The sequence below is a fragment of the Neomonachus schauinslandi genome, chromosome 12 (genome assembly GCF_002201575.2).
Source record: "Neomonachus schauinslandi chromosome 12, ASM220157v2, whole genome shotgun sequence".
Classification (NCBI taxonomy): domain Eukaryota; kingdom Metazoa; phylum Chordata; class Mammalia; order Carnivora; family Phocidae; genus Neomonachus; species Neomonachus schauinslandi.
The window spans coordinates 52,976,571-52,994,435 of record NC_058414.1 but is presented as its reverse complement, the minus strand read 5'-3'; the positions used below and the strand labels follow the sequence as shown (position 1 = coordinate 52,994,435).

The following is a 17,865-nucleotide window of genomic DNA, read 5'->3' as shown; positions in this document are numbered from 1 at the left end:
ACAAGTGGGAAGGATATCACAAGTGGGAAGGATATCACAAGTGGGAAGGTCCTCCCTGAGGAACAAAGAGATCAAGCCACACATTAAGCACCCCAGGCCTTGGGAACCTGTACCTAAAGACAAGCCCCCATAACACAAGGCTCTGAACAGGGCTTAACTCCAGGAGAGCCAGGGTGTTATAGGAAACTGAGACTTTTCCTAAAGGGACAGCATGCTGTACCACTCTGTCCAAGGCCCAGCACAGAGCAGTAGTTTGTAAAGTACCTGGGTTATAAGTGAAGATTTACTGACTAGTTTTAGGACATGTAAAGGGGCAGGGATCTACAAGGGCTTTCTCAAAGAATGGAAGTGCTAGTGGGTGCCATTTTTCTTGCCCTCCTTCCACCCAGCTGGCTGGCTGCTTGCTAGAGCCTGTTCTGACAACTCGCCATCTGCACTGCTAGCATTGTTCACCTCACCCAAGCATTCCCCTGCAGACCCACCTGCCCAGGCACGCATCCCTCCAAAGCAGCTCCTGCCCCTGACATACCTGGCAGGCAGTCCTAGCCAGGACTGGCACCCCCACAAGAGGCTCCTGGAAGGGGGGGGGCAGAGAGGGAACACACCCAGAGCAGCTACACCCTGGCCTCTCAGCCAGCTGTGCCAGAAGCTAATCCTACCCACCAGGCAAGCCTGCAGCAGCTACAGCCAGGCCTCTCAGCCAGCCACAGCTGGGGCCAGCCCTATCCACCAAGGCACAAGCAGTACTCAGGGCCAGTAAATGCAGACAGTTAGGCTGGGGGCCAGCAGCAACCACCAGCACAACTGCAGCAGGTGCAGCCCAGTCACAACAGGAGGGTGCATACAGCCCACAGAGGGGACACCCCTGGACCACCTGGTGCTGGTGATGAGGGGGGACTGTACTACTGGGCCCCACAGGATGCCTTCTAAATAGCACCACTACCTTCAAGACCAGGAGACATAGCTGACCTAACTAATACATAGAAACAAAGAGATTGAGACAAAAGGAGGAGACAGAGGAATATGTTCCAAAGTAACAAAATAAAACCTCAAAAAAATACCTAAGTGAAATGGAGATAAGTGAGCAATTACATAAAGAGTTCAAAATAATGGTCATAAAGATTCTCACTGAATTTGAGAAGAGTGGATGAACTCAGTGAGAACTACAACAAAGAAATAGAAAATATAAGAAAAAGAACCAATCAGAGCTAAAGAATATTATAAAGGAAAAATACAGTAGAAGGAATCAACAGCAGATTAGAGGATGCAGAAGAATGGATCAATGATCTGAAAGACGGTGTACTGGAAAGTACTCAAACTGAAGAGCAAAAAGAAAAAAAAATGAGCATATACTAAGGTACCTCTGAGACAAAATCAGGCATATGAACATTTACATTATAGGAGTACCAGAAAGACAGAGAGAGATAGGGGCAGAACGCTTATCTGAAGAAGTAATAGTTAAAAATTTCCCTAAACTGGGGAAGGAAACAGGTATCCAGGAAACACAGCCCCAAATAAGATGAACCCAAGGAGATCCACACCAAGACACAACAATTAAAATGTCACAAATTAAAGAAACAGGAATCTTAAGAGCAGCAGGAGAAAACAAATTACTATGTACAAGGGAAACCTTATAAGGCTATAGGCTAATTTTTCAGCAGAGACTTTGTACCAGAACAAAGTGGCAAGATACATTCAAGGTGAAAGGCAAAAACCTACAACCAAGAATATTCAACCCAGCAAGATTATCACTCAACACTGAAGGAGAAAGTTTCCCAGAGAAACAAAAGCAGTTCATCACCACTAAACCAGCTTTATAAGAAATGTTAACAGGACTTCTTTAATCAGAAAAGACAAAGCCATAAATAGAAGAAAATTATGAAAAGAAAAAAATTCACCAGTAAAAGCAACAGAAGTAAAAGTAGTAGATCAATCACTTATAAAGCTAGCATGAAGATTAAAAGCAAAATCAATTATACCTACAAAAATTAGTTAAGGGATACACAGAATAAAAAGATGAAAAATAGAACATCTGCAGGTTTATATACATAAAACAGTAGGGAATAAAATGTAGTGTTTTCAGAATGTGTTTGAACTTAACTGACCATCAACTTAATAAAGGCTGCTATAAACAGAAGATATTAAATATGAACTTCATGACAACCACAAACCAAGTAAGTATGATACACAAAGAATTTACAGAAAGGAACCCAAGCATAACATTAAACAAAGACATCAAGTAACTAGGGAAGAGAGCTAAAGAATAAAGAACTATAAAAACAACCAAAGAACAACTAAAATGGCACTAAATACATACCTATCAATAACTGCCCTAAATGTAAATGGTCCAAATACTCCCATCAAAAGACATTAAGATACTGAATGGAAAATAAAAGGGGATTCATCTACATGCTGCTTACAAGAGACTCACTTCAGATCTAAAGACACACAAACTGCAAGTGAAGGGCTGGAAAAGACTCTCCATGCAAAAGGGAGTGGGGGGGAAAAAAAGCTGGATGGCAATACTTACAGCAGACAAAACAGCATTTAGAGCAATGACTGTTAACAAGAGATAAAGGCATTATGTAATGATAAATGTAAATCAAACCACAATGAGTTATAACTTCACAGCCATTAGGATGGCTAAGAGAAAGAAAGAAAGAGAAAGAAAGAAAAAGAAAAAAGAAAGAAAATTAGTAAGTGTTGGTGAGGACATGGTGAGAGAAGAAAGGGAAAGGGGAAAGGGGAAAGGGGAAAGGGAAAAGATGGAAAGGGAAAAGGGACGGGGAAAGAAAGGGAAAGGGGAAGAAAAGGGAAAGAAAGAAAAAGAAAAAAGAAAGAGAAAATTAGTAAGTGTTGGTGAGGACATGGCGACCTTGGAATCCTTCTGCACTGCTGGTGGGAAAGCAAAATTGTTCAACCACTATGGAAAACAGTTCAGAAATTCCTCAAAAAGTTAAAAAGAGGGGTGCTTGTGTGGCTCAGTTGGTTAAGCGCCTGCCTCTGGCTCAGGTAACGATCCTACTTGGTCATGGTGTATAATTCCTTTAATATGCTGATGGATTTTATTTGCTAGTTTTTGTTTATTTGCTAGTGTGTTTGCATCATTACTTAAGAGGAATACCAGTCTATAGTTTTTCCCTTCTTGTAGTATTTTTATTTGATCCTATGGGATAGGGCCCCAAGCTGGGCTCCGTGCTCAGTGGGGAGTGTACTTCTCCCTCTCCCTCTGCTACTCCCCCTGCTTGTATGCTCGCTCTCTGTCAAATAAATAAAATCTTTAAGGAAAAAAATTTAAGTATAAAATTACCACACGATCAAACTTTTTTTTTTTTTAATAAAGATTTACTTATTTGAGAGAGAGTGAGTGAGAGTGAGTGAGAGTGAGTGCATAGGGGCGGGGGTAGGGACAGAGGGAGAGGAAGAAAGAGAATCTCCTGCACACTCCCAACAAGCATGTGACCCCAATGTGGGGCTCAATCCAAGGACCCTGTGATCATCACCTGAATCAAAATCAAGAGTTGGACACTTAACCAACTGAGCCACCCAGGAGCCCCAAAATCAAGCATTTCTAATATCAGGTTTATACCCCAAAGAAGAGAAAGGACTCAAATACTTACATACTATTGTTCATAGCAGCATTATTCACAAGAGTCAAAAGGTAGAAACAACCCAAGTATTCATCAATAAATGAATTTCAGGGGGAGGAACAAGATGGCAGAGGAGTAGGAGACCTAAATTTCATCTGGTCCCAGGAATTCTGCTAGATAGGGATCAAACCATTCTGAACACCTATGAACTCAACAGGAGATGGAAGAAAAGAATAGCAGCAACTCTCTGAACCAAGAAGCGACCACTTTCTGGAAGGTAGGACGTGCAGAGAAGTGACTCCGAGGCGATATTCGGGAGGATAGACGGCGGGGGAGGGGCCTCCGTCGGCCGCTTCTGGCAAATGATAGAGCAGTGGAGCACAAAATCGGAACTTTTAGAAGTCTGCTCCACTGAGGGACGTCGCCCCAGTGGCTAAGCTGGGGGTGTAACCCTCGCTGGGACAGTGTGGTCTCAGGACCCTCGGGGTCACAGAAAGACTGGGGGTGCCTGAGTGCGGCAGAGCTCCCAGGTATTGGAGTGGGGAAGCTGGCTGCAGAGATGGAGCCGAGGAGCAGGCTCTCAGCTCGGGGTTGTCATAAACTGTGATCCGCGGCACAGTCGGGCCACTGCTCCTCCAGCAGGGACCCAGCAAGCGGCAGATCCGGGGAGACTCCCCTTCCTCCCCCGGGAGGAGCGGTGCAGGAGTGCACCGCAGGGACCTGCTGGGTTTGGAGACTCCACCCGGGGTCGGGTGCCAGAGATAGAAATGCGTGGTCACAGGCTGGGTGAGCACAGAGTGCAGCCAGAGACCAGGGAGACAGGAGTGACTGCTTTTCTCTGGGGGCTCACTGAGAAGTGGGGCCCTGAGTTCTCGGCTCCTCTGGGCCAGAGATTGGGAGGCCGCCATTTTCACTGTCGTCCTCCAAAGCTGTACCGAAAGCTTGCAGGGAACAAAAGCTCCCAAGAGCAAACCCGAGCAGATTACTTAGCCCAGACTGGCAAGGGTGGGGCAACTCTGCCTCTGGGAAAGACATTTGGGAACCACGGCAACAGGCCCCTCCCCCAGCAGATCAGCAAGATCAGCCAGCCAAGACCAAGTTTACCGATCAATGAGAACGGCAGAACTCCAACACTAGGGGAACACAGCACATAGAATTCACGGCTTTTTTCCCATGATTCTTAGTCTTTCAAAGTTAATTTTTTAAATTTTTTTTTGAATTTTCTTTTTCCCTTTTTCAATCATCTTATCAATCCCTTTTTTAAAAAATCTTTTTTATTTTTCATTTTTAAAGTCATATTCTATCCCTTCACAGTAGTTAACCTATTTTTGGTATATATATATATATATATATATATATATATATATAAGTTGTTCTCTCTTTAAAATTTTGGGATACAGTTTCTTCTAACAGACCAAAATATACCCTAAATCTCTAGTGCATGGCTTTGTTCTAGTCTCCTGCCTGATCACATTCTCTTTTTTTAAAAAAAAAAAATCCTCTTCTTTCTTTATTCAACCAACTTATCAATTCCTTTTATAAAATCTTTTATAATTTTCATCTTTACAGTCATATTCCATCCCTTCATTGTATTTACCCTTATTTTTGTACATATATAAGTTTTTCTTTCTTTAAAATGTTGGGAGGCACTTTCTTCTAACAGACCAAAATACACCCAAAATCTGGTGTGTGGCACTGATCTATGCACCAGCCTGATCATATTTGATCATATTCTGTTTTTTTGGTTTGTCTGTTTTTATCTTTTTCCTTTTTTTTTTTTTTTTCTTTTTTCTTGCTTTCCCTTTTCTCCCCCTCAGTTTCAGGTCTCTTCTGATTTGTTTAGTGTATATTTTTCTGGGGTCGTTCTTACACTGTTAACATTTTGTTCTCTCATTCATCTAGTCTCCTCTGGACAAAATGACAAGATGGAAAAAATCACCTCAAAAAAAAGAACAAGAGGCAGTACCGACTGCCAGGGACCTAATCAATACAGACATTAGTAAACTGTCAGAATTAGAGTTCAGAATGATGATTTTAAAGATACTAGCTGGGAGTGAAAAAAGCATGGAAGATATTAGAGAAACCCTTTCTGGAGAAATAAAAGAGCTAAAATCTAACCAAGTCAAAATCAAAAAGGCTATTAATGAGATGCAATAAAAAATGGAGGCTCTAACTGCTAGGATAAATGAGGCAGAAGAGAGAATTACTGATATAGAGGACCAAATGATGGAAAATAAAGAAGCTGAGAAAAAGAGAGATAAACTACTACTGGATCACGAGGGCAGAATTCGAGAGATAAGCGATACCATAAGATGAAACAACATTAGAATAATTGGGATCCCAGAAGAAGAAGAAAGAGAGAGAGGGGCAGAAGGTATATTGGAGCAAATTATAGGAGAGAACTTCCCTAATTTGGGGAAGGAAACCGGCATCAAAATCCAGGAGGCACAGAGAACCCCCCTCAAAATCAATAAAAATACGTCAACATCCCAACATCTAATAATAAAACTTATGAGTCTCAGAGACAAAGAGAAAATCCTGAAAGCAGCTCATGACAAGAGATCTGTAACCTACAATGGTAGAAACATTAGATTGGCAACAGACCTATTCAGAAAGACCTGGCAGGCCAGAAAGGACTGGCATGATAATTCAGAGCACTAAATGAGAAAAATATGCAGCCAAGAATACTATATCCAGTTAGGCTGTCACTGAAAATAGAGAGATAAAAAGCTTCCAGGACAAACAAAAACTAAAGGAATTTGCAAACACAAAACCAGCCCTATAAGAAATATTGAAACGGGTCCTCTAAGCAAAGAGAGCGCCTAAAAGTAACATAGACCAGAAAGGAACACAGACAATATATAGTAACAGCCACCTTACAGGCAATACAATGGCACTAAATTCATACCTTTCAATAGTTACCCTAAATGTAAATGGGCTAAATGCCCCAATCAAAAGACACAGGGTATCAGATTGGATAAAAAAAACAAGACCCACTGATAGGCTGTCTGCAAGAGACGCATTCTAGACCCAAAGACAACCCCAGATTGAAAATGAGGGGGTGGAAAACCATTTACCATGCTAATGGACACCAAAAGAAAGCTGGGGTGGCAATCCTTATATCAGACAAATTAGATTTTAAACCAAAGATTATAATAAGAGATGAGGAAGGACACTATATCATACTTAAAGGGTCTATCCAACAAGAAGATATGACAATTGTAAATATCTATGCCCTTAACATGGGAGCAGCCAATTATATAAGCCAATTAATAAGTAAAGAAACACATCGGCAACAATACAGTAATAGTGGGGGACTTTAACACGCCCCTCACTCAAATGGACAGATCATCTAAGCAAAAGATCAACAAGGAAATAAAGACTTTAAATGACACACTGGACCAAATGGACTTCACAGATATATTCAGAACATTCCATCCCAAAGCAACAGAATACACATTCGTCTCTAGTGCACATGGAACATTCTCCAGAATAGATCACATCCTAGGTCACAAATCAGGTCTCAACTGGTATCAAAAGACTGGGATCATTCCCTGCATATTTTTGGATCACAATGCTTTGAAACTAGAACTCAGTCATAAGAGGAAAGTCGGAAAGAACTCAAACACATGGAGGCTAAAGAGCATCCTACTAAAGAATGAATGGGTCAACCAGGAAATTAAAGAAGAATTTAAAAAATTAATGGAAACCAATGAAAATGAAAACACAACTGTTCAAAATCTTTGGGATGAAGCAAAGGCAGTCCTAAGAGGAAAGTATATAGCAATACAAGCCTTTCTCAAGAAACAAGAAAGGTCTCAAATACACAACCTAACCCTACACCTAAAAGAGCTGGAGAAAGCACAGCAAATAAAGCCTAAACCCAGCAGGAGAAAAGAAATAATAAAGATCAGAGCAGAAGTCAATGAAATAGAAACCAAAAGAATAGAACAGATCAACGAAACTAGGAGCTGGTTCTTTGAAAGAATTAACAAGATGGATAAACCCCTGGCCAGACTTATCAAAAAGAAAAGAGAAAGGACCCAAATAAATAAAATCACGAATGAAAGAGGAGAGATCACAACCAACACCAAAGAAATACAAACAATTATAAGAACATATTATGAGCAACTCTATGCCAGCAAATTAGAAAATCTGGAAGAAATGGATGCATCCCTAGAGATGTATCAACTACCAAAACTGAACCAGGAAGAAATAGAAAACCTGAACAGACCTATAACCACTAAGGAAATTGAAGCAGTCATCAAAAATCTCCCAACAAAAGCCCAGGGCCAGATGGCTTCCCAGGGGAATTCTACCAAACATTTAAAGAAGAATTAATACCTATTCTTCGGAAACTGTTCCTAAAAATAGAAATGGAAGGAAAACTTCCAAACTTGTTTTATGAGGCCACCATTACCTTGATCCCAAAACCAGACAAAGACCCCATCAAAAAGGAGAATTACAGACCAATATCCTGGATGAACATGGATGCAAATATTCTGACCAAAATACTAGCCAATAGGATCCAACAGTACATTAAAAGGATTATTCACCACGACCAAGTGGGCTTTATCCCTGGGCTGCAAGGTTGGTTCAACATCCGCAAATCAATCAATGTGATACAATACATTAATAAAGAAAAAGAACCATATGATCCTCTCAATAGATGCAGAAAAAGCATTTGACAAAGTACAGCATCCTTTCTTGATCAAAACTATCAGAGTACAGGGATAGAGTGTACATACCTCAATATCATAAAAGCCATCTATGAAAAACCCACAGCAAATATCATACTCAATGGGGGAAAACCTGAGAGCTTTCCCCCTAAGGTCAGGAACACGGCAGGGATGTCCACTATCACCACTGCTATTCTACATAGTACTAGAAGTCCTAGCCACAGCAATCAGACAACAAAAAGAAATAAAAGCCATCTGAATTGGCAAAGAAGAAGTCAAACTCTCACTCTTTGCAGATGATATGATACTTTATGTGGAAAACCCAAAAGACTCCACCCCAAAACTGCTAGAACTCATACAGGAATTCAGTAAAGTGGCAGGATATGAAATCAATGCACAGAAATCAGTGGCATTCCTACACACCACCACCAAGACAGAAGAAAGAGAAATTAAGGAGTCAATCCCATTTACAATTACACCCAAAACCGTAAGATACCTAGGAATAAATCTAACCAAAGAGGCAAAGAATCTGTACTCAGAAAACTATAAAATACTCATGAAAGAAATTGAGGAAGACACAAAGAAATGGAAAAACGTTTCATGCTCATGGATTGGAAGAACAAATATTGTGAAGATGTCAATGCTACCTAGAGCAATCTATACATTCAAAGCAATCCCTATCAAAATACCATCAACTTTTTTCAAAGAAATGGAGCAAATAATCCTAAAATTTGTATGGAACCAGAAAAGACCCCAAATAGCCAGAGGAATGTTGAAAAAGCAAAGCAAAGCTGGTGGCATCACAATTCCGGACTTCCAGCTCTATTACAAAGCTGTAATCATCAAGACAGTATGGTACTGGCACAAAAACAGACACATAGATCAATGGAACAGAATAGAGAGCCCAGAAATGGACCCTCAACTCTATGGTCAATTAATCTTCAACAAAGCTGGGAAGAATGTCCAATGGAAAAAAGACAGTCTCTTCAACAAATGGTGTTGGGAAAATTGGACAGCCACAGGCAGAAGAATGAAACTGGACCATTTCCTTACACCACACACAAAAATAAACTCAAAATGGTTGAAAGACCTAAATGTGAGACAGGAGTCCATCAAAATCCTAAGGGAGAACATAGGCAGCAACCTCTTCGACCTAAGCTGCATCAACTTCTTCCTAGAAACGTTACCAAAGGCAAGGGAAGCAAGGGCAAAAATGAACTATCGGGACTTCATCAAGATAAAAAGCTTTTTTTTTTTTTTTTAAAGATTTTATTTACTTATTCATGAGAGAGAGGCAGAGGGAGAAGCAGACTTCCCGCAGAGCGGGGAGCCCGATGCGGGACTTGATCCTAGGACTCCAGGATCATGACCTGAGCCGAAGGCAGACGCTTAACCATCTGAGCCACCCAGGCGCCCAAGATAAAAAGCTTTTGCACAGCAAAAGAAACAGTCAACAAAACCAAGACAACCGATAGAATGGGAGAAGATATTTGTAAATGATGTATCAGATAAAGAGCTAGTATCCAAAATCTATAAAGAACTTCTTAAACTCAACACCCGAAGAAGAAATGATCCAATCAAGAAATGGGCAGAAGACATGAACAGACGTTTTTCTAAAGAAACATCCAAATGGCCAACAGACACATGAAAAAGTGCTCAACATCGCTCGGCATCAGGGAAATCCAAATAAAAAACTTGATGAGATACCACCTCACACCAATCAGAATCACTAAAATTAACAAGTCAGGAAATGACAGATGTTGGCGGGGATGCGGAGAAAGGGGAACCCTTCTACACTGTTGGTGGGAATGCAAGCTGGTGCAGCCACTCTGGAAAACAGTATGGAGGTTCCTCAAAAAGTTGAAAACAGAGCTACCATATGACCCAGCAATTGCACTACTGGGTATTTACCCCAGAGATACAAATGTAGGGATCCAAAGGGGTACGTGCACCCCGATGTTTATAATAGCAATGTCTACAATAGCCAGACTGTGGAAGGAGCCAAGATGTCCATTGACAGATGAATGGAGAAGATGTGGTGTGTGTATATATATATATATATATACACACACACACACACACACACACACACACACACACACACAATGGAATATTAGGCAGCCATCAAAAGGAATGAAATCTTGCCATTTCCAACGATATTAATGGAACTGGAGAGTATTATGCTGAGCGAAATAAGTCAATCAGAGAAAGACATGTATCATATGACCTCAGTGATATGAGGAATTCTTAATCTCAGGAAACAAACTGAGCATTGCTGGAGTGGTGGGGGGTGGCAGGCATGAGGTGGCTGGGTGATAGACATTGGGGATGGTATGTGCTATGGTGAGCGCTATGAATTGTGTAAGACTGTTGAATCACAGACCTGTACCTCTGAAACAAATAATACATTATAGGTTAAAAAAAAAAAAAAGATAGTAGGAAGGGAAAAATGAAGGGGGGCAAATCGGAGGGGGAGACAAACCATGAGAGATTATGGACTCTGAGAAACAAACGGAGGATTCTCGAGCGGAGGGGGTGGGGGGATGGGATAGCCTGGTGATGGGTATTGAAGAGGGCACATACTGGATGCAGCACTGGGTGATATACGCAAACAATGAATCATGGAATACTACATTAAAAACTAATGTAATGTACAGTGCTTAACATAATAAAAAATTTTTTTTAAATGAATTTCAGCATTTACATATATTATCTAGCCTTGAAAAAAAATGAAATCTTGGGGCGCCTGGGTGGCTCAGTCGTTAAGCGTCTGCCTTCGGCTCAGGTCATGATCCCGGGGTCCTGGGATCGAGCCCCGCATCGGGCTCCCTGCTCCACAGGAAGCCTGCTTCTCCCTCTCCCACTCCCCCTGCTTGTGTTCCCTCTCTCGCTGTCTCTCTCTCTGTCAAATAAATAAAATCTAAAAAAAAAAAAATGAAATGCTATAATATGGATGAACCTTGAAGACATTACACTAAGTGAAATAAGCTAGACACAAAGGACATTGTGTCAGTCCACTAAACATGAGATACGTAAAATAAATATGTTCAGGGACAGAAAGCAGAATAGAGACCACCAGAGACTGAGGGGAGGAAGCAAGGGAGAGTTGTCATTTAATGGGTACAGAGTTTTTGTGTGAGATGATAAAAAGTGTTAAAGTGAGATGATAAAAAGTGTTCTGGAAGTGGATAATGCTAATGATTGTACAGTACTATGAATATACTTAATGCCATTTAACTGTTTAGTTAAAAATGGACACAAAAGTAAAATGTAAAACACATCTTACCACAATTTTTAAATAGGCAAAAACAGAAAAGCCTTACCTCCATTTCGATCCCTTTACGCTCTTCCATTTAAAATATAATGGCCTTAAATATTTTCAGCACATACACTTAAAACCACAGTGTTCTAATTTCTGCTTTCACTGTCAATTTAGGCAACTCAAGAGTACAAGGAAAGTCTCTTATTTTTACACATATTTTTCCTTACCATATTCTTCCTGGCATCCCAAGGCTCCCTGTTTTATCGTTTCTTCTCTGTCTTGAGAAATTCCTTCAGCTGTTCTCTTAGGGTCAGTCTACTGGTGACAAATTCTTTTAGTTTTTGTTCTTCTGAGAATTTGCTCTCTCCTTAATTCCTGAAGGGTATTTTTCACTGGGTAGAGAATTCTGAGTTACCAGATTTTTTATTTCAGGGCTTGAAAAATATTTTGCCATTTCCTTCTGGCTCCTATGATTTCCAATTAGAAATTCCCTGTCATTCAAATTATCCTTCCCCTTTGGCAACTTTTTCCTTGTTGAAGATTTTTTGTCTTCAGTTTTCTCAAGTTTAATTAAGTCTCTTAGCATAGAATTCTCTGGGTTTATCCTTGGATTTACCTGAGTTCTTATTTCCTCTTGAATCTGAAGGTTTGTATCTCACCAAATTCAGGAAGTTTTCAGCCATTATTTGAGACCTTCAGCCTCACGGTCTTTCTCCATGTCCAATGACACAAATGCTAGGTCTGGTACACTCTCACAAGCCCCAGAAGCTCTACTCATTCTATTTCAGTCTATGCCCTCCCTATTGTTCAGACTGAGTGGTTTCTATTGCTCTACCTTGCAGTTTGTGAATTCTTTATCCCTCCATTCTGCCACTGAACCCCATCCCTGTGCTTTGTATTTTCTTCTATTTTTCAGTTCTAAAATTCCCATTCGTTCTTTATATCATCTATTTGCTGAAAACGGTATTTCTTTACTGAGGCTGTTTTTTCATTTGTTTCAAGTATGTTTCATAATTACTTACTGAAGTATTGTTAGCATAGCTCTTTAAAATCCGTGAGAGAATTCTAACATCGCTGTCAGCTCGATGTTGCCATCTATTAGTTGTCTTTCTCATTCAGAGATCTTCCTGGCTCTTAGTATAGTAAGTCATTTTCAATTGACTCTGGACATTTTCATATTATCTTAGGAGACAGTGGATCTTAAAACTTGTTTTCGCTGACTTTCTCCGATACTGTTCCAGCCTCCTTATTGCAGGCAAAGATAGAAGTCCAGGTTCTCATTGGCATCTATTAATACCTAAGTGTGGGGAGCTCTTTACTCTAGCTGGGCATTCAAGTTCCCCATGTGGTCTTCACAGATGCCACAGTGTAGGTGACTTGGTTACCACTTGGCCATGGTCAAAGTCCTGGCTCTCCAGCAGCTTCCTCTGACACTACCCCAGTGGGGTAAGGATGCTACTGGATGAGGAAGAAAGTCCAGAATTCCCACGCAGTCTCCACTGACTCCACCAAGAGTGAGCTCTTTAGTGGCCAGCCAAGATGACAATCACAGCTCTCTAACCGGCCAATCTCTGGCACCATCCCAGTGGGGTGGGGGGCTGAGGCACCTATTATAGACTGTTTTTTTCTTTTTTTAAAGATTTTATTTGTGAGAGAGAGAGAGAACAAGCAGGGGTAACGGCAGGCAGAGGGAGAAGCAGGCTTCCTGCTGAGCCGGGAGCCCGATGCGGAACTTGATCCCAGGACCCTGGGATCATGACCTGAGCCAAAGGCAGGCACTTAACTGACTGAGCCACCTAGGTGTCAGGTTTTAAGTCTAGGCTCCCCACTCGGTCTTTGCTGGCATGAATGGGAGTAAGATACATTTTCTTCTGTGGGGTTTGGCTGAACTAGAGAAATTATGTCTGCAAGTTTTCTTACTATGCTGCCCCCTTCTTAAGAGAGAACAGGCTTTTACTGGGGCATTTTATGTCTCTGCCCATTGGTGTTTCCAGGTTGCCAGTGTATCCAGTCCCATGTCTAGGTAAATTTCAGGTAACAAGAAAGGTCCCTAGCCAACTGGCCTTCTTTTAATCCTACAGTCTTACGTTTATTTTATATAAAGTAATCAGTGCTTTAGTCCTACTTACTAAAAGGTATAGGGAAAAGTAGATCTATTTCATCTTCCCCAAAGCAGAAGTTCCTAAATGTATCTTTAAAGAATGTTATCTACTACTTTAACATTTAAAAATAAATAGTACATAAATACAATGGAACAATACGCAATTGTTTCACAAAAGTAGGCAATGCTTTTGTAGTGATACAAAAGGACTGCCAAAATACACTAAGTGACAAAAGCAAGATGTAAGTGATGTGTAGAGAAGGCTATCTGTGCAAAAGCAGAACACAAAAGAATCCATATGTGGATTTGCTAGTGCATGAACCAAGTATCTTTGGAATATTATACAAGAAACTCATAATGGTAGGTGCCTTTTGGGAAGAAAAAAATGGAAGATTAAGGAAAAAGACAGCAGGGTAAGAAGGAGGAGACTACACCTTTGCACATATTATGTTTCCAAAAGAATGTCATGTTTTTAAAGAACAAATTTTATCTTGAAAAATAAGCAGGTGAGACATATGAAAATCCTGTAGATGGCTAACAAGTTTTTACCACTAAAATTAGAAAATGCTACATATAGCAATAGAAGAATTAATCATTCAGTAGACTAGAACAGAACAGAGGACTAACTGTAGGAATTGGAATACAACCCAGTATAGATTAACTAAATAACAACTTTGAAAATGTATTTTAAATTCTGGTATAATGACAGACTAGAAGCAAAAGACAATCCTGGATCAGTCCACCTCGGGGCACAGGTGCTCAGGTCAATTCCTCCAACTGCAGCCACCGCCCCCAGATGAACTTATTCCCTTCATTTCAATGAGACAACAAGGGAGGCAAATACTGAAGAGTCAGAGTGGCACAGGGGAGAGAGTGCTGGACATGGGCTTCAGAGTTCGGGGCTGGAATCGGTTCCACTCCCGGGGGACGGTGTCATCTCAGGTAATTTTCTTGTTATCATCCGCCTGGGCATCACTCTCAGGGTTATAGTGAGAATGAAGCAGGAATGTGTGAAGATTCTGCACAATTCCTGGTACCCAGCAATTATTCAGTAAATATTAATGGACTCTGATTAACAGAGACTAAGTGGAGCCAAGACATTACTCTCACCAATAGCCACCACCCTTGATTAAATAAAGTTCTCCAGATAACTAAGCAAGTAACACCTCAAAATGACAGCAAAGCAAAGCTGCTGAGCCTAAAGTCATCTGACTAGCTATTAAATACAAACAATAAAGCAAATATCTTAGCAAGTTTGTTATTTTAATACAATACTGTTGTGTCTACATTCATGTAATATGAAGCTTGCTAAGAGACTAGAACATAATGATTCCAGCGACTAAAAGGAAAGCATAATTGTGTAGTGTGATAGAGGTGCTAATTATCATTACAATGACAATAATATATAAATGTATGAAATTAACAAGTTGCATACCTTAAATATGCACAATGTTACATATCAAATCAATTTCAACAAAAAATAAATAATCCAAGTCTCTCCCCCATAATTGTCTAAATCTCAAAAGTTCCATAGGAAGAAGTCAAAGAAAATACTTGAAGTGATCTTTCTATTCAAAAATAAGTGAGAAACCCAAAAATATTTTTACGGATATGCCTGAGAAAATCCCTATGTTCTGTAGGGACCACAGTGGCACACCTTTTTGGCTGATTATAGGCTTGAGATTGACTGAAAGAAACAAATACTAGCATATCCAAAAGCAAATTAGCAATTATTTCTTTAATTTACTGAAACATATTTAAACCATTATTATACCGAAGTTATGATACACTCAACTGTTACGTCAGCACTAGCGTATATTCACCGGGGACCAGGGAACATGCAGAAGTATATGCAGTGGGTGGAGAAGGGTACGGGGTGGGCATGTGGATATACCTGTATGAACATACTAGGTTGGAAGTATTTTGAGAAAATGTCTCATAAAAATTACCAACTGAATTCATCATAAAAATCAATACAATGAATTCAGCTAAAAAGCACCAAATAAAAAATTTATTAAGCTAAAAATACATAATCATTGCAACATTCTGAGGCAACAATGATAACCAGGACACATGCAAAAAAAAAAAAAAAAAAAAGCTCGGGACGCCCAGGTGGCTCAGTCAGTTAAGCATATGCCTTCAGCTCAGGTCATGATCCTGGGGTCCTGGGATCGAACCTACTCAGTGGGGAGAGTCTGCTTCTCCCTCTCCCTCCATTCATGCTCTAATAAATAAAATCTTTAAAAAAACAAAAAAACCCAAAAAGCAAAACAAAAAGCAAAGCTCTGCAACATAAGCAAAGCCATTAAATGAACTTTTGTTAATAAGTATTTTAAGGAAGGACCAAAGTCAAGGAGCTTCTCGGTTCTCTTCTAAAGTGAAATAACCAGAAAGGACAATGAAGGAGAACTTCAAGGGCAAGTTACTGATGTCTCAACCCAGACACGACATCAGAAGTAAGCCTGGGGGCGCCTGGGGGTGCCTGGGGGGCACGGCCGGTTGAGTGTCTCACTCTTTATTTCAGCATGGGGCATGATCTTGCGGTTTTGAGACCAGAGGCCCGTGTTGGGCTCCGCACTCAGCGGGGAGTCTGCTTGAGATTCTCTCTCTCCCTCTCCCTCCTCTGCCCCTCTCCCTGCTTGTGTATGCACTCTCTAAAATAAATAAATCTTAAAAAAAAAAAAAAAAAAAAAGGAGTAAGCCTTGCCCATTTTACTTGCAAAATAAATGGGGCTTCAAAACACTCAATACCAAAATACAAATACCAAGCAAATATGTAGGTCTAGAGCAAATGAGTATTGTATTCGTCCTTGTTGGTGACTGTGTCAGGCTTTGGGCAGACAGGAGGATAAATTCAGGACCTTTGGTGTTGCCAAGGCGGTGACATCAGCTAAAGCTCGCCTTGTTCTCCAACCCCAGCACTCTGAAAACCTGCCAGGCGTTCTCATCATGAAGAAATCCAGACTTTGCTACTCAAATGCACCTGAGGATCCCATGCCCGGCGGGTCTCACACTCCTCTGCCACGTTGCTTAGGAGAGCTAAGCCAAGGCCCTGCCAGAGTTCTGTTCCATCCAGATTCACGGAATGCCTGCCGAGTGTGTGAGACATCTTACCAGGCTCTGCAGATGAGCTCAGGCTCTCAGTCACCAGGGTCCTAGGCTCCTCCTACTTTTGCACAAAGTAGCAGGACACACGATGGCTGCGTTCTCTTGCCATTACTCCCCTTCCCAAAAGCTGACTACAGTTCAGAAGGATTAAGTTTGCTGACCTTGTCTTCAACAAGGCTAACTCACTGCACTTGTGCATTACAATCAATTATTTGACCAAATATAAACAACAGTGAAGAAATTCACATCCTATAAAAAAACAATGAAGACAAGTGCAACATCTTTTTTTTTTTTTGTACCTGGACTTCACCGTTCTTGGCCAACAACTGAAATGAAGCTATTCTTATCCTAGAGCTGCAGGGATGCTCACAGGTAACTTCCCAGCTACTAATGTGCTGGGAGTGGCAGAAAACAGAAAGCACCTAAGTCTGAAAGCTTCCCCTTAATTCCTTGAGCCTGAAATTATGAAACTACAGATAACACTAAAGAAGAACAGTAAAAATATATGAGACAATATACATCTTAATAATATACGTAGTAAATAGACCGAAACTAAATGTTCAAATAGACCAAAAAGTTATCGAGTGATTCAGGAAAAGGATAAAATAAAACACACGAGTTACAGAGACATCAGAGAGTCACATGGAAATGAGTTAATGTGAAAAGTTCCTTTTCAATACACATAAGCCAGAAACAAATCCAGATTGAGTCCTGTTCCATTAGAAACAGTTGTCAATGTTCTCAACTTCTAAATGCAAAGGCCTAAGTTCCAGTCCCTGATCTACCACTAAGTAGATAAGAGACTTCGGGCAAGTCATTTAACCTCTTTCATCCTAGAGAGATTGTACCAGATGGTACCTATTACCACTGTGACCTTTCATCCTTTCTAGCTTTAAAATTATAGGGTTCTATGAAATGAAAATGCAAAGGTATAGTATTACCATATTATTGTAATCAGATGGGTCATAAGTGCTCTGTTTAAAAACTTCACACAGTTCCATAAAGTCTTCTATCATCTCGTGGATTTGTCCATTTAAAATCGCTCCTTTGGTACCACCAAATTCAAGTCTTTCCAGCTTTTCAAATTCCAATATTGTGACAAATATATCCTTTGTAAAAACACAG

The 17,865-nt window shown here is 40.5% G+C and overlaps 1 protein-coding gene across 1 annotated transcript in view; it reads right to left on the bottom strand.

Annotated features, from left to right (window-relative positions):
- The window catches only part of DNAH11 (dynein axonemal heavy chain 11), a 329,965-nt gene that overhangs the window by 291,013 nt on the left and 21,087 nt on the right, over positions 1 to 17,865 (bottom strand). The window contains 1 exon segment of the mRNA XM_021689842.2: positions 17,682 to 17,849. Coding sequence (XP_021545517.1) covers positions 17,682 to 17,849 — 168 coding nt within the window.